The sequence below is a fragment of the Melospiza melodia genome, chromosome 18, assembly GCF_035770615.1.
Source record: "Melospiza melodia melodia isolate bMelMel2 chromosome 18, bMelMel2.pri, whole genome shotgun sequence".
NCBI classification, from domain to species: domain Eukaryota; kingdom Metazoa; phylum Chordata; class Aves; order Passeriformes; family Passerellidae; genus Melospiza; species Melospiza melodia.
Window position 1 is genome coordinate 2714842 of NC_086211.1, and position 21087 is coordinate 2735928.

Below are 21087 nucleotides of genomic sequence, written 5' to 3' on the forward strand. Positions count from 1 at the left end.
GGGCCAGGATGTTTAAGGTTCGTTTTTAATCCCTGCCAATGAATTTCAATTCTGTGCCAAAACTGAAGTAAACTGCTTTGATCTAAAAAGGAGGGGGGAAACACACACACGGGCTCTCGGCTTCTTAAAACAATACAGATGACAAAGGAGGTAACTACAATGAGAATCAACACAGCACAGCTCTGCTGACAGTGACATTTTAAAATGCCCCTTTCCTCCAAATAAAGAGGTGTTTGGAGGGGGGTGAATTAGGAAACAATAATCACACAGGTCCGTGGATCACAGCACCAGCAAGCATGCATCCCTTCCTCTGATCCCCCTCCAGCTGCCACTAATGCTTGCACCATTCTCCTTTTTTACCCATTTATCAGTTCCTTAGGTTTCTGTGGCCAGGAATGGGGCCTGGGGCCAAGCAGGTCTCCAGATGTGACCCCACAGCCCTGCTGTGGAGTGCCAGACCTCCCACCTCTGAGCTGGCCTCTCTTCTCCTATTTATACACCCAGCCCAGGGGTCCCACTGCTCCCTAACCATTGCCAGATGCCAGGCTGGCCTCGCTCTCCATCCCACCCCAGTCCCACCAGCTCCCTCCTGACCTCCCTCCCTGCCACCACAGGCTGCAGCAGGGATGTCTGCTCCATTGTACTGAGGTTAATGACATTATGATCCATCTGAGCTCCTGATTTAGGAGCAGGACCACGCTGCTGTGAGCTTGGGAAGGGTCTGCAGCACCACCATGGAGGACACAACCATCCAACCCCAGCAATTCTGGTATTGAGGTGGCTGACTACTGATTCAAGCATCCTCCTAAATCCCTTCCCAATTTCACAAAGCAATTTGACTCCAGCAAGTTACAGGAAGGGTAGAGACAAGGCTCACACATTTCATCAAGCTGGAAAGTGCCAGACACCAACTGAGGTCAGCTTGTTGCAAAGTGGGTATTTCCTGCACAGGGATGCTGCTCCTCAATCTCTGCAGGGAAACTAAAAGAGCCCATCCAGAAGATGCTCTCACCTTGCCTCTCATCCACAGCACCAGCGAGTCTGAGGTGCTCCCAGACAAGCCTGAATTTTGTCCTGTTTTCAAACCAGCATATGCACAAAGCAAAAAGCCTCTAAATTAAGTGTCAGCTACCAAAAGGAAGCCTGATGTGACACGAAAATACCCCAGAGAGGATGCAAAATGCCAACCTAGCATAAATCCCAGCTCAAGAGAAGCAGCACAGGGGTAAACTGAGGCACAGAGACAAGGCCTGGCTTGGATATGCAGTGATTCATTAAGAAGCTGGCCTGGAGATCCAGACCCACTCCTCTGACCTGCCCCAGCCATGGGCCTGGATCCATCCCCAGCAGAGGCTGAGGCCACAGCCCACCTGCAGCCCCAGGGAGGGACATGGCAGAGCTCTCCATCCCCACAAACCCCTCCTGCCTTTCCATTCCCACGCAGGCTGGCTCTATTTATAGAGACCTCGGCCGCTAATTATAGATCACAGCAATCAAAACAAAGGCAGCCAAAGCTCTGCACTTGCCACTCGCTGCCTCTGGCCCCTGAGCCCTGCACTATTCTTGTGGCAGCTCCCAAATCCCAACCAAACCCTCCCAGCACTGCAGTGGGTTGGTGCTGCTCTTCCACAGCAGTGGGTGCACTGGAGACCACAGGCTGCTCTACCAGGAGAACTGAAATTTGTCCTTGGACACTCACAACACAGCAGCTCAACCCCAAGCCTGTCCTTTCCTGCTTTCCCTCAGTAAGAGTGGCTTTGTCATCCTCCAGCTGCTGCAGAGAAGCATCAGCCCATCATCATCAGTGCCAGCATGAAGGTTTATCAAACAGCAGGAGCAAGCCAGCATCAGGCGCAGTCGTGGATGTTCAGGATGGGAAGGCATCCCCAAGTGATCACACAGCCTCCACATCCACCCACAGCTGAGAGGCAAGAATTTCTGCACGTCTGAGCAGGCTCAGCTTAGGCAGGGCTCAGCAGAGCTGGGAACAGCTGCTGGAATGGTCCCTGCAGAGGGAAGGATCTCCTGGGCACTCCCAGCAGCCAGGCTGGATCTGGGTGCCACCAACTGCACCCAGCCTGAAAGAGGGAGACCCCAGGCAGAGAGTCTGGCAGCTCAGCCTGCTCTGAGGGGGTAAAGGTCCAGAGCCTGTGCAAATTCTCCCCATCACAGCCATCACGCAGAACTGATTTTGTTTTCAGACTGGAACTATGGCAGAGCAAGGACAGACAGAATGACTGACACACAGAAAGAAGATGGCCAAGCAGGAGCACAGACTCAGGATCAGCTCTGGGATATCCCTGGGCAGGTCTCAGGAGAGAACAGGACAAGCAGGACAGCTGGGGCCTGCTTGTCCCACCTTCCATGCCCACAATGCTCCAATCCAACACCAAACTTTACCCATCCCTTGGCAAAAGGCTCCCTGTGCCCAGTGCTGCCCCATTCCACAGTCTGAGTACCACAGCACCAACATCTCTGGGGACTCTCCAAGGTCTCCTCAACCTGGGCTTGTGCTCTGAGCTGCCCCTCCACACCCCACTGCTCTCCAGCCTGCTGGGAGCCAGGAGCAGAACCTCCCTGGCCAGGCACAGGAATGTCTCCACCAGCATCAACAGCCCAGGACTCCCTCCCAAGCTCACTCCTCCCTCCAATTCCACTTTTAATAAGAGCAGAAATTGCCAAATCCACAAAATTAATGTCTGAAAGGTTCAAGCAGAGCCATTCAATCCCAGCCTGCCACTGCCTGGGAGGTCTCCTGCTGCCTCAAACCCTCCTGGGATCCATCACACATCACAAGTGGCCATGGGGCAGCGAGTCCAGGAGCCAGCACAGGGCTGTCACACAGCCCAGGACACCATCCCATGCTGCACATGTGTACCTTCCCTTTTTGTTTGTATTTTTCCACGTTCTCCCTTCTCGAGGGGAAAAAGCCCAACAGGTGCCTGGAGAAGTGTGGGATGCTCCTGCTCTCCTCTGGGTGCTCTCTGTGGCACAGGGCTGGGGCACTGCCTGTCTGCTCCTGCCCAGATGTGGCAGAACCTGGGGCAGCTCAACCTCCTCAGGACGCAAAACAGCAAAAAAAATATCCCAGATTGTGTCTCCCAGAATTTCTGCACCTCTACCCTCAGACTGGGCATCTCCCTACTCCACCCAGACACAAAGCACCCTCCTGTCAGTGTAGGACAGGAAACAGCAGCCCAGTGCAGAGCCAGGTTGCTGACAGTGAAAATGTATTAAAGCCTCCACTGCTCCTACCAAAGACATTTAAATTATTTAGGGCACTTGGACCAACCCCAAGTAAAAATACAAACAAACACAGCATGAAATCTGAGCCACACTCGCCGAGACTCCTCATTCCACGGTGCCCTCACAGGAGGCACTGGAGGAGGACCAAGGCACACTGACCTCTCAGGGAGCCTCCCTGCCACAGACACAGGTCCCCATGTGTCCCTGTCCCACAGGTGTGCTCTCTCCAGCTGGCTTCCTGAGCCTCCTGCCCAGGCAGATCCCAGCACATGGGTGCCTACTGTGCCAGCCTGCTCAGCCTTGGGCACCCTCCTGTGGGCTTCCAGCAGGATGGATCAGCAGTCCTGGGTGCTCCTGGGACTGACCTACTGGGCTCTTCAGCCCCACTCGGCAGCTCCCAGTGAATGGGTTTGCCTTCCTTTGATCCCCTTTTACTGCTGGGAACAGTGCTGGTGACAAGCTGCAGCTCCAGGGCGTTCCAGCTGACCTACTTTCCATGGGCATCGCTAGGCAGGGCCTCCTCCTCGGACACTGCCAAGGTGATTCACCACATCCAAAACCCAGCTGGCACCGGGAAACTGGGCAAAAAGGAGGGGCAACAACCTTGGGGACCCCCTCCAGCGCTTCCTGTCAGCGTGGGATCTGTCAGCAACTGCTGAATCCCATGCCAGGAGGGACTCGCATGCCTCCGAAACACCCACCCGTCCTCTGCAGAGTGTCCACTGAGGTCCCACACAAACCCAGCCTGGCACAGAGTCAAACCCAGCGAGCACAACTCTCCTCCAGCTTGGCAGAGCACTCCAAGGGCAGCAGATAACCCAGCTGATCCATCCCCAGAGCTGGACAGAGCCTGGCAGCACTCACCATCTCGTCGAGGGCATAGCGCAGCAGCCCGTGCTCGTAGAGGATGAAGAACCGACGCTGCCATTTCTGCAAGAGAAGACATGAGGTGGGTCATGGCAGTGCCCACCAGCCCCTGGGCCTTGCTGGGAGCACTGGAGCTGCACATCAGCTGGCAGGGCTCTGCCGAAGGTCTGTGTGCATCAGCCCACATTGCCCAAGCTCACTGCCCTGAGCTCTGGCAGCCTCGGGACTTTGACCGTTCCCTGGGGAGCTTGTTCAGAGCCTGACCACCCTCTGGGGGAAGAACCTTTTCCTAATATCCAAACTAAACCTCTCATGACTCAGGTTCATGCCACGAGTACTGGGGACATCAGAAGGATCCCCAAACTAAATGCTCTGAGCCCTCAGCTTCATCCATTCCAGCATCCAGTGCTGGGGGCTGACAGGGTGTCATGTCAGATGTCCCCCAGCAGCACATGAGCTCAGTTTGGATGGTGGCCGCACTCCTGGCATGGTTCTGCCCAGGCAATCCTGGCACCACGCTGGCACTGCTGCCTCTGCAGCTGCACAGCAAATCAGATTGGAGAACTGATCTGGCTGGAAAACTGCCTTTTTTTTTTTTTTCATGTGTGCCAGGTTGTTTTGAGCCAAGAGCAAAAACTGGTTGAGCAGGCTGAAATAAAAAAGTCCTGGATTCATAGCCCCAGTGCAGCAATTCTTATCTCACTTTTCTCAGCCCTTCGGGCAAAGTCCAGAGTGCTCAGGGACAAGCAGAACCAGGGAGGACCTTGTGGACCTCCACAAGCCCCAGCTTAGCAGGTAGCCTGGGTTCTGGGGAGACCTGGGTGCCATGTCCCCTTTATGTCAGGCCAGCAAGCCTATGACAAGCTGAGACTCCAAATAATAACCCATATACCCTAGGCTGAACTCAGAACCCAATTCTTGCTCATTCGGGAGCATTTTTTTTATTACAAACAGCTCCCAGAACATTTTGGCTGCGTGACAGAGGGTTCACGGACCATTGCCATCCCTCCCACGCACAAGACAGCCCCATCCTGGCAGCCTCAGCAGCCAGCTCCCTGCAAGACAAGCCTGGGGACAGGCTGGAAGTCCTCGTCAAAAGCCAGCAGTGAAAGGAGCCCAGCCTGGCCACATCCTTCTGAGCCTCACAGCCCCCAGGACAGGAAAGTGGGGGATGCTCCAACCCCACAGGATGCTGCTGTTTCTGCCAGGCATGAGAAAACCCCTTTGGGAAGGAGCTGAGTGTGTCCTGCTCTGTCTGCAGGTCACTGCTGCCAGCACTTGGCTTCAGTGCTCTGCAGGATTAAAGCAAATGGGAACCTCCACTCAGCCCCTTCCTTGCTGCAGAACCTGCCTGACATTGGCATATCCACACTAGGGGATGGGATGCAGCCTCCCTCTAAAGCTCTGGGCATGCTCATGATGAGCTGCAGAAAAATAAAGTAGCTGTTTCCAAGCCTCAAAGGAAAACCAGGAGCTTTTCTGATGGTCACAGCACAGCCCAGAGTCACACAGCCCACACCCCACTGGCCTGAGCGCCTTCCTGGCAGCATGGCACGTGTCAGGCAAAGCAGAGCAGCATCAAAACATCAAAAAGCAAAAGCAACAAGCAATAAAACTGCACAGACTGAGCCTGACCCGCACCTGCAGTGCCCCAGGCTGCTGCCCAGCACAAGGAGACCCTACATCCCAAAGAAGGCATTCCAACCTTGCTGCCAGAAACATCTCCCAGCTTCCTGATTTGCACAAGAGAATGGGAGCATGGAGGTGCCTTCAGCACACTCCCAGGGTCACAGCCACCCCCATGGGCGGGGACAGCCCTGGCTGCTCCTCCTGCCACCCCCACCAGCGTCACGGGGAGGGGATGTCTCAGCTTCACTTACCCGGGAGCGATGCACGGGGTTATCAAAGTCCGTTCCTTCCGGGGCCAGCAGCAGCCAGCCACCATAAATGGGTTTGGCCTGCAAAGAAACAGCAGAGGAACAGTCACTCACAGCAGAAAACGGCTCGACACGGATCAGCACCACAGGGAATCAATGGTCAGGGACCATGGAAAGCTGCAGCAGCCCCAGCACGAAGGCAGCTGTGTGAGCTCAGCCTCCTGCACGCAGGCAAGCTCAGCCTTCCCAGTGCAGGGAACGTGGTGTCTGATGCCAACCCGTGGTGTGACACACACTGTGTGCCAATGGGACTGAGACGAGGACTCGGGAGGAGGCAAAGCCCCAGGCACAAACTCCAAACACAGCTGCTCCTGCATGGCACCGTGCCCGGAGCACCAAGCTCCGGCAGAGCCCATCCCCAGCGTGGCTCTTCCCGTCGCCATCGGCAGCGTGCCTCTACTCCAAAGCAAAAACACACTCCAGAGGAGAGCTCCATGTTTTCCGTTCGTTAATTAAGAGAGGAAAAACTACCCGGTGCTGGCAGTTCTCCAGCTCCCAGCCGCTTCCCGTGCTGTGCACATCCAACTCCTGCTTCCCTGCAGGGCAGCCCCTGCCAGCCCGCTCCCCCCAGCGAGCACACAGGAAGGTCAGAGCCAGGAGGAGGGAAAACAGCTCACTCAGCCAGCCGGGAAGAGAAAGGGAAAGAATACTCGGAAAGAACCTTGCAGCACTGCTGTATGTCAGTGGAAAAAAAAATATCCAGGCTCTTTCCACTGATGGTTTGGATGCAGAAGTGGCCAGGGTGAAGATGACCCACGCCACAGCAGGCGTGGGATGGGGATGGGCACCGGGCATGTCCTCCCACGCAAACTCCCGCGGGCACCGCTCCCGCTGCCTTGTCAAGCTGTAAACGATGAGCCAACACCTGGCAAGGGCTGGGGCCAAATCCTGCTGCAAGAGTGGCAAGACATTGCCACACCAGCAAGGCGGCTCCACAGATACAAAGGCAGAGCAGGAGGGAGGAAACCCAGAGCAGAGCCAGCTCCAGGAGACCCTGGGCCTGGGAACACTGCTTTCCACCATGGAACATCCATGCACGTCCATCCTGGCCCAGCCAAAAAGTCACAAGGACACACACTCCCAGCTCTTCTCTAACTGATTCAGTTAATCTTGTTGCTTTCATTCCTTTCCGTTCCTTAAAGTTTAAAACTGTTTCCAATTCAGTACCTCCCCTAGATTCCTCCTGCCAGTTTCTGTGGTTTTGTAATGTTAAAAAAAAGTTTCCCCTCTGGAAAAATCCCTGCAAACAATAGAAGAAACTGCCTATGCACCAGAAACTGTCAAATGCATGAAGCACTGAGTAAGCAAACTAGAAACACGCCGGAGGAGACCTTTTACTGTTTATAAAGTGAAAAGAAATAACAAAATCTCTTATCCCCTCCACAATATGACATACCAGCTCGAGGTGCTGCTCTCCCAGCAGCTGGGAAAACATGATTTGAGAAGACCTTCCTTCCTTTCCCCTTTAAATGAGATTTAAACCAATGAAAACAAAGCGCTGGGATTGGGATCCAATTTGGGGGAGTCATGGGGGCCCAGGACACCCCTACACCCGTTCCCACGACCCCAGCGGGGGCACAGAAAGGCACCTGCGTGCACCACCACCCTCCCTGGGCTTGGCAAAGGGCCCGGAGTCCCCCGTCAGCCCTGCCCAGCTCACCTGGATGCCGGTGCCCTGCTCGCCCGTGGCCCCCATGCCACCTGCAGCCGCTCAGCTCCGCTCCGTGCCCAGCTCCGCGCCCGACTCGGGGCCGCCCACGCTGGCAGCGCCCCGCAGGTGAGCCAGGCTGTGCCACTCCCCCGGCACACCCCGCCCGCCCCGCGCCCCCACCCAGAGCCGCCCGTGACGCATCGTGCCCACGCCACGGGAGGGCTCCGCAGGGAGCGGGGATCCCGATGTTCCCTTGGTGCTGGGATGTGGCCACGGCCACCCGTGCGGCCTGGGAAGAGCCAGACACCCCAAATGTCTCTTGTGGTTTACAGGGGAAAAAAGCAGAATTGCAAATCGCTACTGATGAACCATCAGAGACCCTTCGGTGGGTCACTGTGACAACAAATGGGGTCCCCGAATTCCCAGGAGGGAACTTGGGGTGAGTGCTGAGCAGCTGGGGCTTGGGAAGATCTAAGAAATGGGGTTCCCAAATTGCCATGAGAGAACTTGGGGTGAGTGCTGAGCAGCTGGGGCTTGGGAAAATCTCAGGAGTGGCCTCCACCATGCAGGAACAAGAGGATGACAGCGACAATAGCACATGATGTCCCTGATGCTCGGCACCACAACGCCAGGGCAGCACCGTGGTGATGCTCCAGACAGACGAGATGCAGGCAGGGCTCAGCTCTCCTCCATCCCCAGTGTTCCCCTCTGTGTCCCAGCACAGCTCCCAGCCAAGACCAAGCGCTCAACTCAGCAAAGCCCCATGAGCAACAACTCTCCCTGACACAAGCCACAGCACTGCAGCCACCACAGCCACTCTGAGCACCCCACAGCATCCAGCCTGTGTGACAAGCAGCAGGCAGGTCCCAGTGACACACCAGGGACAAAATAACTGTGAAACCAACAGGGGAATCATCACCAGGGCCAGCAGCAAGCAGCCTTAACACAGTATTACAGGCATGAAGTCCTGCCCTACCTCAGCCTGCCTCACACCCCCCAGCAGACATTAATTTGCCTTCAGCCATTCCAATTTTAGCTCAAACTGTCTGTAAATAAACACTGAGCACCTGAAATATACACCCTTAACACAGAGCACGGTCATTTCTGTACCAGCATCATAAAAAAACCACCAGTGGGCTACACTTATTTTGGCAGAAGCATCCAATTGCAGATATTGAAACCAAAATAGCTGAAAGGTATGAATTAGAGCCAGGCAGCGTGGGCAGCCTGGTTCCACCCATCAACAAATGAACACGCAGCAGCGCTTTTTAAAGCCAAACCAAAACAAGCTCCTGCTAAAACCAAGCAAATGCCCAGAGAGATACAAGCCTAAATGAAAGGGATATGAATTAGCACACGAAGTGTCTGAAATAAGCTCATCACACCTGCATTGGAATGGCCCAGCTGAAGCAAAGTTTAAAATAAACCCAGTGTGGGAGGCAGGTCCTGGAGGGTGCTGGAGCACCAGGATGGAGCTGGAATCACACGTCCTTTCCACTGGTTTGGCTTCCTCTGGAAAGCTCCTCAAGAGGAAGAAAATCCAACAGCCAGCACTGAGCAAGACCTCCGAGCAAAATTTCCTTCTTCCAAGGAGATTTGTCCAACTTCACACCTAGGGATGGTGTTAGAAACAACCCCAGGGTTCCCAGGATGCCTTTGACCACACAGGGCCCTGCTTGCCTCCTGGCAGCTTCAGTGATATCCAAAGGGCAGCTTCACGTAGTTTCTCCACAGGTAGCAGCCACACAGGGTGCTCAGACACTGGGTGGGCGCCTTTGCTTTTATCCAGAAGGTGCCTGGCCAGAGGGTGAGCCACAAAATGCTGTGGGAGAGCAGAGTGGAGAGCGGCCGCTGATGGGGCTGGGCTGGGGTGACGCTCACCCCACCATCAGGGGAGAGGTGCGGCCGCTTTGCAGCCCCACGGGGCCCAGTCCATCCCTGGCACTGCTGGTGGATGACTCAGGCAGAAACACCCCCACGTCACCGCTCTGCTTCCTGTCACACCTCTGGGAGTGCCCAGGTATCGGATCCCACCTTTGATCCGACACCGGAGCGGGGCTGTGGGGCACACCAGCACCTCGGCTGCCTCTCAGGTTGCAGTTCCAGCCACTGCTTCCATCCCACAGCCCACAGCCCACAGTGCAGCCAGGGGGAGGACGCTGCCTCCAGCCCAGCGCCGGCAGCACGGCGGGTGGGAGGAAGCGGAGAAGGAAGCGGCCCCAGCTGGGTTTACACAAAGCTGTCAGGCTGCTGTGCTGATGCTGCCCAGGCATGGACAAACCACCCCAACCAGCTCCACCAGCACTGGGAAAACAATCCCAGCAGATGGGGAACTGGGCTTGAAGGACGTGCAGAGCCACTCATCACTTCCCAGAGCCCAGGCTGATACAGGAACCCCTGCACACCCCCAGGGCCACAGGGCACCCGCTTCCAGAGGGCAGGATGGGTCACAGGAGCGTGGCAGCCCATGGAGTGCCAAGCCACAGGGCTGGAGGTGGGCTGTGACACCAACCAGCTGCCTGTCGGACAGGCTTTCACACCTCCTGTGTTTTTCATGGTGCCTTCAGCTCTTCCCTCCCCATGCAAAGCAGTCAGGACCCAGCAGAGCCACACTGTGTCAGCCCCACAGTGCTGCAGGAGTTCATTGCACAGGGTGGAACAGGAGAGCTGTACCAACACCCACATCCCCTCCTAGGCTCCACACTCAACCCCACGGCAGAGCAGCCACATCCCTGCTGGGGTGCTGCACACCTGGGTGGGCTGGGAGGCCCCCACAGCCTCTGCCCACCCACCCCACACGTTCTGAGGGAAGCCCGAATCCATTGCTGGGAGAGACTCCTGGCCCGGAGCGCGTGGCGGGAGGGATAATCTGTTTAGGCTGCCGGCAGACGTAATCAGCCTGTCTCGGGTGGAGGCAGGGCTTGTTTTGTTCAGGCTTGGCAACTGAGCGGGAAGGGGAAGAAAAATGGATTGTTGCATCGGAGCTTTAGGCTCTGCCTCCAGCACTGGGAGCAGGGAGCCCTGTGCACCAGGGGAGTGACGCCAGGGCTTCCAGCAGCCCCACAAAAAGATGATGCACCCAACCCACCCAGGCTGGGGGTGGATCCAAGGTGGAACTTGTTCCATCACCTTTACGGGTCAGCCCCAATACTCACCAAAGGAGCCTCTCTGACAGCAGCGCCTGCTGCTTCCCACACCCAGGGGAGCACAAGGGGGTGACAGCTCTCATCCAGACCCAGAGAGGGGGGACAGTAAGGTCATCATTGCCTGTGTGCCTGTGTCCTGATCCACTCAGAGCTGTCCAGAGGCAGGGACCCATTTCTGGCACAGTTCAAGGAGAAAGTCACCACAAATACTGTGGTTGCAACCTCAAAATAGGAAATCTGGGCCGTTCCAGCTCCGCTGTGCCCTCAGTTTTGCACACCTTGGAGCCAAGAGAACATCGCTGATGGATGAGTCGGAGCAGCCGTCACTCGGCAGGAATGGGGAAGGTGACACGGTGTTCAGGGAGGGAATGGGATGCAACAGCCAAGCAGGCGTTCCTGCCCACAGCATGGCTTCTAGGAACTGAGACAGGCATCACTTGATATTCTGTGTGCTCCCAGGGGGATGGCAGATGGAGACCCACCAGAGACCCGTGACCACGGCTGTGGGGAGGCTCTGCAAACACTGCTGTGCAAATCCATGCTCCAGCAGCAATCTCCAGGGCCAGGATGAAGCCCAGCCTCAGTAGTTAAGCTGCTTACATCCCTGTTTTCCTGCCTCGACAACATTTCCCCTCTGCTGTCTGTCACCTGGTGACGCCAAACCCCAGCGCGGAGGCTGCAGCGCTGCCTCTGAGCATCCACAACCATTCCTGAAGCAAAAACACTCTCCCATCCCCCAGCTCCTCATCCAAGTGGCTGCTCACTGCCCCTGGGTCCAGCCCAGACAGTGCTTTTTCCAGGACGAGACCTGGGCAGCTTCTGGAGGCCACCCTGGATGATGGGGAGAGTCCCCTCTCCATCCATATCCTGTTCTTTTGCCAAAACACATTTGCCACTGCCAGAGCTGCAAATCCCAGGCCAGGATTTCACCACCAACACATCTTCCACATGCAGCACAAGGCCAAACCAGACTGGACAGACCAGACTTGGGGCACAAGGAGCACCAAATGCCACCGTCACAGATCAGCTGGTGGGCACTGGGCATGGCACAGCCCTCCTGGCACAACGCTACCACTGATCCAGGTGTTGACAAATCCCAAAGGACAGAGCTGCCCTGACAGTTTGTCGTGTGGGCAGTGGGAGTGACTGACGGACCAGAGGAACAGAAAGAGGAAAGGTTGGATTCACCCTTCGTGCAAACAGCCGGCCCCTTTCTGCAAACACCCCTGGTCCCAGCGCTGCCATCGCCTGGGGCAGTCAGAGCAAGAGCTGGCTGAGCCCGGCTGTGGCACGCACGGGGAATTGGTCAAACAGCAACAAAACAAAGCGGGACAGAATGGACTTTGCAATTCCAGCTCCTTCTCGAGCAGCCCCAAGCCGGTGTGCCTGGCAGCCAGCAGGAACATCTAACCACTTCCCACCACTGGCCTGCCTCAGCGCCCGGGAGAAGCCGCAACATCTCTCCACAGTGCTGGAGAGGGGATTTATCACTCTGTCGGCTGCCGGCGCAGATAAGGTGCGGCGCCATGCAAAAACCCAGCAGCAAGAGAGTGCGAGCAAAGGGGACGGTTCTCCAGCACCCAAAGGCGCCGCCACGTCCCTCCCCTTGGGCCAGACAGAGGTTCAAGTGCTCCCCAAATCAACACCAGCATCCAACACAGCTCCCGAGTGCCCGCTGCCCTCCCTGCCTGCACGTCACTGCCCAAGGATGGGTACTGCCCAGAGGGCAGAGCCAGAATGAGCCTGCCCCCCAAGCCCCCTTGGCTGTGCCCTCCAAGTCCCTGACCTCCACAGCCACCCGGAGAGGCAAATTTGACATTTGCAGAGAAATCTCCCCCTGTTCAGTGCTAATAACCAGTCAAGTAGAGGCGGATTTTTGCAGCATGATACAAGCAGCGGGGAGCAGGGAATGCAAGCGCGGGGGCTGCTTTCCAGGAAAATGGGGGCTTTTCCTCCCAAAAAGGAGCAGAGCTGGAGGGAAAAGTGTGGCCGGGACATGATCCCTCACCCTGTCACCCTTTGGACAATGCAAGGAGCCAGAACAAGACCCCTGCAGCAGCACAGGGCATCCCAGCCCTATGGATGCAATGTCCCAGAGCAGAGCCAAGCCTGTGACCCAACACTGACACGCTGCAGCCTCAAGGCTGCTGGCCACCAGCTGCTCAGCATCCAGAACAGTAGGAAAGTGATAATGTCCAATGGAGGAGGGATGGAAATAACTACCCCCTGTCACTGGGCAGGGGTGTCACAGGAAGAGGCAGTGGGAAAAGTCTGAGAGCTTTATTTTCTAACTGGGTGGTCCTCCGGGCATCTATGCCATGATGTCTAATAAAAAGAAAAAAAGAGGGGAAAAAAAAGACACTGGTAGCTGGAAAGACATCCTCAAATTCCTCTATCTGTGCCAGTCCCCACTCCCCGAGAGAGCAAATGCATGGAGAAAATTAAAAGCAACTGTTTTACACTCTGCTCTTCTTCCAATTCAGGCCAGACAAAATTTTTAGGTTAATTCCCAGCCTGTCCCATGTTGTTGGGAGCTTCATCTCACAGACCAAGGGCATGTGTGTGTGCAAACATGGATTGGCCTGGAACAGCCAGCGTGGAGAGCAGAGACCCCATGGGGACACCCCCACGAGAAAAGGCTGCTTGGGGAAAGGGTCCCACTGGACAGGCTGGCTTTCTCTTGGAGACAGGACGGGGACCCTGGGAACCATCCATTCTCCCAGGGCAGGTTCTGGAAAGATGAGCTCCATATGAGATTTGCAGGTGGTTACAGAGGGACCGTGCAGTGCCAGCATGGGCATGTCTTGCCAGGAAAGTGGAAATTCCCACAAAAAGGGAATTTCTGCCTGGATGGGAAAGGAGCAGCGTAAGACAAGCTGGCAACAGGTGGGTGGCACAGCCACGACACAGCCACCAACAGCACCACGTCTGCCAGCAGCCAGATCCTGCCACCACAAAGGATCAAGGGATCTGACAGCCCACTCCCCACAGCAACAGATTTTCCCAAAGGGAGAACAGCTGCGCTGACTGACCCAGTTTTTCCCATGCTGTGTGGGCACCCCAGAAGGTCAAACACACACTGTGGGGGGCAAGGGCACATCACCTCCCACCTGCAGCCCTGGGAGGGGACAGTCACGTCCCCAACAGGTGGTGGGACCACAAGGAGCTGCCCCAAATCACACCGAGCCCAGTCCGGCAGCACAGCCACGCACAAAAACAACTCGTGAACGCAGCGCTCCCGGGATTAGGGACTTAGCGTCCGCACAGCCCTTTGAAGTTGGAAGTGCTAAGTCTGATTATTATTAGAGAGCTCCAGCTCATTAATCCTGATGTTTGGGGCTGGATTTCCCCCCTCCCAGCCCCATTCCTAAGCCGGTTCCCGAGTACGACGGAAATCCACTACTACCACTAAATATTTGTGACTCTTTGCAAACACACTCTGGGTCTCTGCCCCGAGCGGCTCCAGCGCCCTGCAGCATCCCAGGAAGCAGCGGGGGCAGCTCCTGACTCGCACGCAGGTATTTTTATCTAAGAAAAATCCAAAAGGGACACGAGTGCGTAAGTGTGAAGTACCTTCACCTTTCCTCCAAGCCAAGTACAAAGGTCAGATGACTCCAAAAGACTTTTCTAGCCTGACTCTAGGTAATCACCAACACTGTCCCTTGTCCATGGGGTGAGCAGGACATGCTGGGCACAGAGCCCAGCAGAGTGGGCTGCAGAGTGAGACCTCCCAACCCAAAATGTTTGAGTGAAAGAGGCAGAAACATTCAGAGCTGTTAAATGAACCGTTATTCCTGGGTGTGCTTCGGAGCAAGCACACCCCCACATCCAGCCAGGCTGGGAAACGGGGCACAAACTGGGAGGGGAGGCGGGGAAGCGCCGGGGTGGCCGCGCTCGGGGGGCTGCGGGCAGGGCGGGAGGTGCGTGCGTGCATCACACACCACCACAGCCACCATCTTATCTGGGAAGCGGGATTACTTCACCCCAGCTGCAAAGGAGAAAGCCGAGCAGGACTGCGCCGTTTTCCCAACCGGAGCCCCCCGCGCACGGCCGGGATCCGGCCACGGCGCTGACCCCGACCCCATGGGAAGCGGACGCGGGGCAGCCCCCCAGGGCCACCCACCACCCCGACGGGAACAAAGCCAGCGAGGGGCTGCCCGAAACGCGTCCCCAGAGAGGTGGGTGGCCGCCGTGGCAGGGCAGGCAGGCACCACGGCGGGCTGCGTGCGATGCTCTCAGCCCCCCAACAAAAACTAAATAAGCTTTGCACCAGGCGGCAGCGCAATCCCCGGGCAGCGGGAAGGGGCCGGCCGGGAGCGGGGGGCTCTTCCCGAGCCCCCTCCGGGACGGCTCCTTTGTCTGGGCACGGCCGCGACGCTCCGCGCCGCCCGCCCCTTTCCCGCACACACCACGGCATTTTTTTCCAGTTACATTTTTTCCATATTAGCCCTCAGATTTCACGATGCGCCCCCCTCCCCTCCGCCGCCCCCCCAGCGAGCGCTGCAATATGTCTGATCTCATTGCCATAATAGGATCGGGAGCGGGGATGGCAGCCCTGGCCCAGAAAGGTGTGGGAGGAGGGAGGGCGGCCCTGTTCCCCTCACCCCAACACCACGGACGGGCCCCTGCACCCCAAAAACGCCCCCCATGCCCCCAACACCCCCTGCCATGGGAGCGCCGGCCTTGGGCCTGCGTGAGGCCTGGGAGGAAGAGGAGGAAGAGGAGGAAGAGGAGGAAGGCCCAGCCCTGGCAGCCCCCCAGCGCTGAACCCTCTCTGGAAAGGGGCTGGGGTCCCCTTGCCATGTCCCCGGGAGTGTGGGGGGGTGTAGGGCAGGGGGATCATGTCCGGCACGTCCAGGAGGGGACGTTTTGTTTCCAACCGAGTTTTTCCCAGGACTTTCCGGATCACCTGATGGAGCTCACAGGACACCCCCCACCTGCTGCCGTGCACCCCAGGAGGGGACGGGATCACCCCAAGTGCTGGTGCGGGACCCCAGATGTCCTCAGGGGGTGAAGTCCCTTGCGGAGGTGGCACTGGGGTGAGCCATAGCCTCATGGACCAGTGGGCACTGTGGGTGCTCCGCGGGACACCTGGGAATCTGTGGGATCAGCAGGCATCCCATGGGATCTCTGGACACCCTGTGAGACCAGAGAGCACCCAAAGAGCTCCTGGACGGCCCATGGGCTTCGCAAATACCTGAGAGTCCCTGTGCTGTCTGTGGGGTCAGCAGGCACCCCAAGTGACCCACAAGCTATGCGTGGGACCAGCAGGCACCCGCTGGAATCACAGGATACTTAATGGCACCGGAGAGCAACCACGGGGCTCCTGGACACCCCATGGGATCCACAAACACATGTGGGTCCCTGTGCTATCCGTGGGGTCAGCAGACACCCCACAGGACCACACACCACCCATGGGGTCATCAGGCACCCCATGGGACTCCTGGACACTTTATGGGACCAGAGTGCTCCTGAACACCCCACAGAACTCATGGATACCTATGGGTCCCTGGGCTATCTGTATGATCAGCAAACACTCGTAGGGTTCCTAGATACCCTATGGGACCAGGGAGCACCTTTGGAGTTCCCCAACATCCCTTGGAATATAGGGATACCTGTAGGTCCCTGTGCCATCCATGGGACCCCACAGCATCCCTGACCTGATTCCACGGTACCTAGAGCCACAGGCACCCACAGGACGCTACAATATCAGTGTCCAGCAGGCAGATCCCCTGGGGATCCCACGGGATTCTGTGCCAGCCGTGGGGACAGCAGGCACACCTGGTACCCCGTTCTATCCTTGCGACCCCAGAACATCCATGGGACCCTATAAAACCCACCGGGACACCCGTGGGACCCTAACCTACCTACCCAGGGGGCTCCCAAGATACCTGTGGGACCCCAGGCTACCCACGGTGCCAGCGGACACTGCACGGAGACCCAGAGCGTCCTAGGGGCGGGACGCCGCGGTAGATTTTGAGGGAAAAACATTGGATTTTGGGGTAAGATCCCACCTGGTTGAGATCCTCGTCGTTGAGCAGGTGAGACTCGCGGGGCTTGAAGCAGTTCTGGCACTTGCTCTTGTTGAAGATGTTGGCCTGGAACTTCCTGCAGGGATTGTCCTTGGCGGCCATGGCGCGGCCCGCGCCCGCTGCGCGCCCGCTCAGCGCCCCGCGGAGCGCCCGCCCGCCGCCGCCGCGCCCATCGCCGCCGCCCCGCGCCCGCGGGGGGCGTCACGCGAACGCAAAAACCGACACAGAACCCCGAGGAACACGGCAGGAAAAATCAAAGGAGGGAGCGCAGCGCAGGGCGGCCGCCTCTGCTGCGGCTCAGCGGGCGCGCATGGCCGGGCGGCGGCGGCGGAGCGCGGAGGGGCGGCGCTGCCCGCGCCGTGCGAGACCGGGCCGGGCGGGCCGGCGAGGGGCGGCGCGGGGGTCGGTGCGGAGCAGGAGCAGGGCCGGGGCCGGGCGTGCGGGCGCTGCGGGAGCCGCTCCCGACTGCGCCGCCCGCAAAGTTTCCAGCGCCGCGGAGCCAGGCGGAAAAGGGGGCGGAGCCGTGGCGCGCACAGACGTGCCCGCCCGCCAATGGGAATGCGCCTCCGCCCCTAACGGATGGCCGTGCTGGCCAATGGGAAAAGAGGAAAGAGGGAGGGGCGGTGCGCTGACAGCTGGGTCAGGATCGGCCCCCATCGGCTCCGCTCGGCTCTTATCGGCTGCGTTCGGCCCAGCTTGGCCCGACTCCGTTCGGCCCGGCTCGGCTGCGTTCGGCTGCGTTCGGCCCGGCTCGGCTCAGCCCAGCTTGGTTCGAATCGGATCGGCCCAGCTCGGTTTGGCTCAGCCTTGCACAGACTGGCTCAGCTCAGCCCAGCACAGTTTGGGGGCGTGTCTTAGCTCAGCTCGGCTCTGCTCAGTACGGCCCAACTTCCTTCAGCCCGAGTCAGTTCAACATGGTTTGGCATAGATAAGCTCGGCTCGGGTTAGCCTGGCACCGCTTTGTTTGGCTCTGCTTGTCCCAGCTCAGCTCTCTTCAGCCTGTTTCAGCACGGCTCAGCTCAGCTGGGCGTTGCTCAGCTCAGTTTGTCCCGGACCAGCTCAGCTCAGCCCCCTGTAGGAGCACTGTCCTGTGCCCCCCATAGAGCACAGTGACCTCCCCACACAGCCCACCCCCAGCCGTGGGACACATGGTGACACGGGGTGACAATCCATGGCCCTGTCCCCAGCCCTGGCACACGAGGGCACACAGGGGTCACCAACCCTCGGGCACTCGGATTAGGTGGGGACAATGTCCCTCACACTCCTGCGGCACTGGGGACAGAGCGGGGATGAAGCAGGGACAGGGGTGCACGTCCAGCTCAGCCACGTCCCTGCTGTGCCACCGCCCTGGGGCCAGCTGGGAGCTCCTGTTTGTCCAGTGAATTTTTATCCGGTGGAAACCGGCAGGTAAATATTCCTGACCGGCTGATAAGGGCCTGGTGTGAGGCCACAGGCTTGGCCTCCCAGCTCTGCCCCTGTGTTCTGCACAGAAGCACCAGGGAAGGGACCTCAGAGCCTGTGCAGCATCTCTGGATCAGGAGAGAGCTGGGAATGCTGACCTGGGGCAGGAGGACAGGGCAAAAGTGCCAAGTGTCACCTCCAAAATGCACTCAAGACTGGCACACCCTGCCCCAGTCCAACCTCAGCATGGCACAGAGCATCTCCTGCTCATCCCAGGCTCCCCATGGGTGTGGGATGGGGCCCTGCTATGAGGAACAGGCACGTGGATCTTCCTGGATTTTTGGGGCCAGGAAAAACCCGTCGGAGAGGAGGTGATGGCGTGGTCCCCTCACGCCTGGCACTGTCCTGGTGTTTGATGTGGGCCTGGCCCGGGCGGCCTCGCCACGCCGGCTCCGCGCTGTCATCCCCAGTAAATAGAGCCCAGCACAATTGCCTGCTTGTTTATTAAGTTTTGCTTCATCAAAGGCAGCTTTAATCATCCCTGTCCCTCCTGCCAGGGTCACTCGCAGCACACCGTGTGCCACGGACTGGGATGGGACAGCAGAGCACCAGTGACCCCAGTGCATCTGAGCCCAGGATGATCCCAGGCTGGGGGTGCCCACCAGACCCCCACACCTCACCGTTTTTGGAGGATTTCCCCACCTTTTCCTTGATCCCAATGTTACAAAAGCAGCATGACCCTAGCCCAGGGAGGGAGGATTTTCCCCTCTGGACTGTACAGACCCTGCTGCCCTGGCTGTGGGTCCAGGGTTCACCTGGCACACGAGTGTGGAAATCCTGTTCCGTGGAGAGGGGTGGATGATCGTCTCAACCAGCTCTGCTCCCTCCCTGCTTCCATCCCCAGTGCTGGATTATTCCAACATTGCTTGCTGAGGACCTCCATCCCACAGCTCCTACAGATGCCCAGCATTTCCTTTTGCATCCAAAAGCCCCTCTCCATCTCCATGGACACCTCCACGTGTCCTCTTGCTCCCCAGCCCTTCTCCACCTCATCAGGGCACGGGCCCCCAGACTGCAGGGAGCCTCCAGGAGGGAAGGGGCTGTTCCTTCCCCATTTCCAGGGAGCTGGCAGAGGGCACAGAGCCGTCCCTGCGGGCCGTGCCTGCCCCGTGGGCTGGGGCCGTGACCTGGCGCCGTGCTCGGAGCCCGCAGCTCCCCGCGGGACGCTGGGGCTGGCTCCAGCCGCTCCAAAAATCCAGCGGAACGGGACGGGCTCCTGCACAAACCTGTCGGGCCGCATTCAGCCGTGCCGAGCCGCCCGTGTGCCACGCTCGGGGCTGCTGCGACCTCGCTGCCACATCCCCTGCGTGCCCCAGGTGCTGCCACTGCATCCCCAAGGTGTGCCCACCCCATCATCCCATCATCCCATCCGATCGCTGTGGCAATGCCCGGCTGGGGCTGCCCTGTCTCTCCAACCCACAGCCAGGTTTTTTTTTTTCCGGAGGAGTTTTCTCAAATGAGGGCAATTAAAACAATGGGAAAATGGAAAGTTTTTGTCAGGGAGCCGCGGTGGCAGAGGGGGAAGGTGCTGCGGTGAGTCAGCCTTCCAAAAAGAAGCCCCAGCGCCAGGTAAACAAGCTGCAGAGCGGGAGGTGTTACTCACCTGCCCGGCCTGGGAGGCACCGGGAAAACCCTCCAGGAAAGGGCTCGGGAGCTCCGAATCCCCCCGGAGAGAGGAGAGCAGCCCCTGCTCCTGTCACCCCGAGAGATGCTGCAGCTCCATCACTGCCATGCCCGCCGGGATGTCACCGCTCCGGGGACACGGGATGTCACCGCTCCGGGGACACGGGCCGGTGGCTCTGCCGTGTTCTCCCGGCCCTGGTGCCGCACATTTCACATTTTTCCACAGGGCCGGGCAGGGGCAGCACAGCCGGGTGCTCCTCCCGTGTGGCCACCGCTCCCCACGGGACCTTGGGCAAGTCCCTGAATGGCTCCGTGCCGCCAGCCCGCCGTCATTACCGCGGAGCCAGACAGACAGACAGACAGACAGACAGACGGACGGACGGATGGGTGCCCGGGGGAGAGGGCAGGAGCCACGGCTCGGAGCTGGCGAGCCCTGGGATCCACACTGGCTCCGGGATTGGGCCGAGAGGGCTCCCCCGTCCTGCCCTGCTCCACCTGGAGTGGGAGCATCCCATCCCATCTGCATCTGCAGGGATCCAGAGCCTTCCACAGCCCTGCCCGGGGAACGTCTGCCAAAGGAAACACTGACCAAAGGAGGCTTGGATGCCCCTGGAGCCACCGTGGGTCTTATAGGGGTGAGACCCACAGGGGGGAAATCCCTGTGGGGTGAAAAACACATTCCTGGACGGAGAGAAAGGCCGCTGGGCTGCTCTGCGCTCAGTTGTCACAGAATCAGAGACTGGTTCAAGTTGCAAGAGATCTCAAAGACCATCTTGTTCCACCCTCTGTCCCAAGGCAGGGTCACCTTCCACTGGACCAGGTTGCTCCAAGCCCCATTCAATCGCATTTTTCCCACTACAAAAACTAAAAGGACCCAAATGATGACCTAAAATGATCCACTGGAGGAAACCCACAGCTCTCAGCTGCAGCTGGTGCAGTCCAGAAGGGAGGATGCAGCTTCCATGGGGCTGGAAAGGCCCGTGAGGATGGGCCAGAGCAAGCTGCACATGTATGCAGAGGCTTGGGCTTGTCCCAGAAGCCACAATAAATCCTGTCCCACCAAGCAGAACTTTCCTCTTGTCCAGAGATGCTAAATGTCTGTGAGTTCATACCTTAAATTGATT

The 21087-nt window shown here is 58.4% G+C and overlaps 1 protein-coding gene across 10 annotated transcripts in view; it reads right to left on the reverse strand.

The window, feature by feature from the left end:
• The window catches only part of MPRIP (myosin phosphatase Rho interacting protein), a 72497-nt gene extending 55473 nt beyond the window's left edge, over nucleotides 1-17024 (reverse strand). For 7 of the 10 annotated variants that reach the window (XM_063171677.1, XM_063171675.1, XM_063171674.1 and 4 more), the window contains exons 1-3: nucleotides 16862-17023; nucleotides 5994-6071; nucleotides 4111-4176 (exon numbers count right to left, since the gene is read on the reverse strand). In XM_063171677.1, coding sequence (XP_063027747.1) covers nucleotides 4111-4176; nucleotides 5994-6071; nucleotides 16862-16981 — 264 coding nt within the window. In that variant the 5' untranslated portion in view covers nucleotides 16982-17023. Of the gene's footprint in view, nucleotides 1-4110; nucleotides 4177-5993; nucleotides 6072-16861 lie in introns of all 10 variants that reach the window. The other 3 variants (XM_063171678.1, XM_063171680.1, XM_063171676.1) reach the window with 2 other exon arrangements.
• Nucleotides 17025-21087: the final 4063 nt, after the last annotated feature.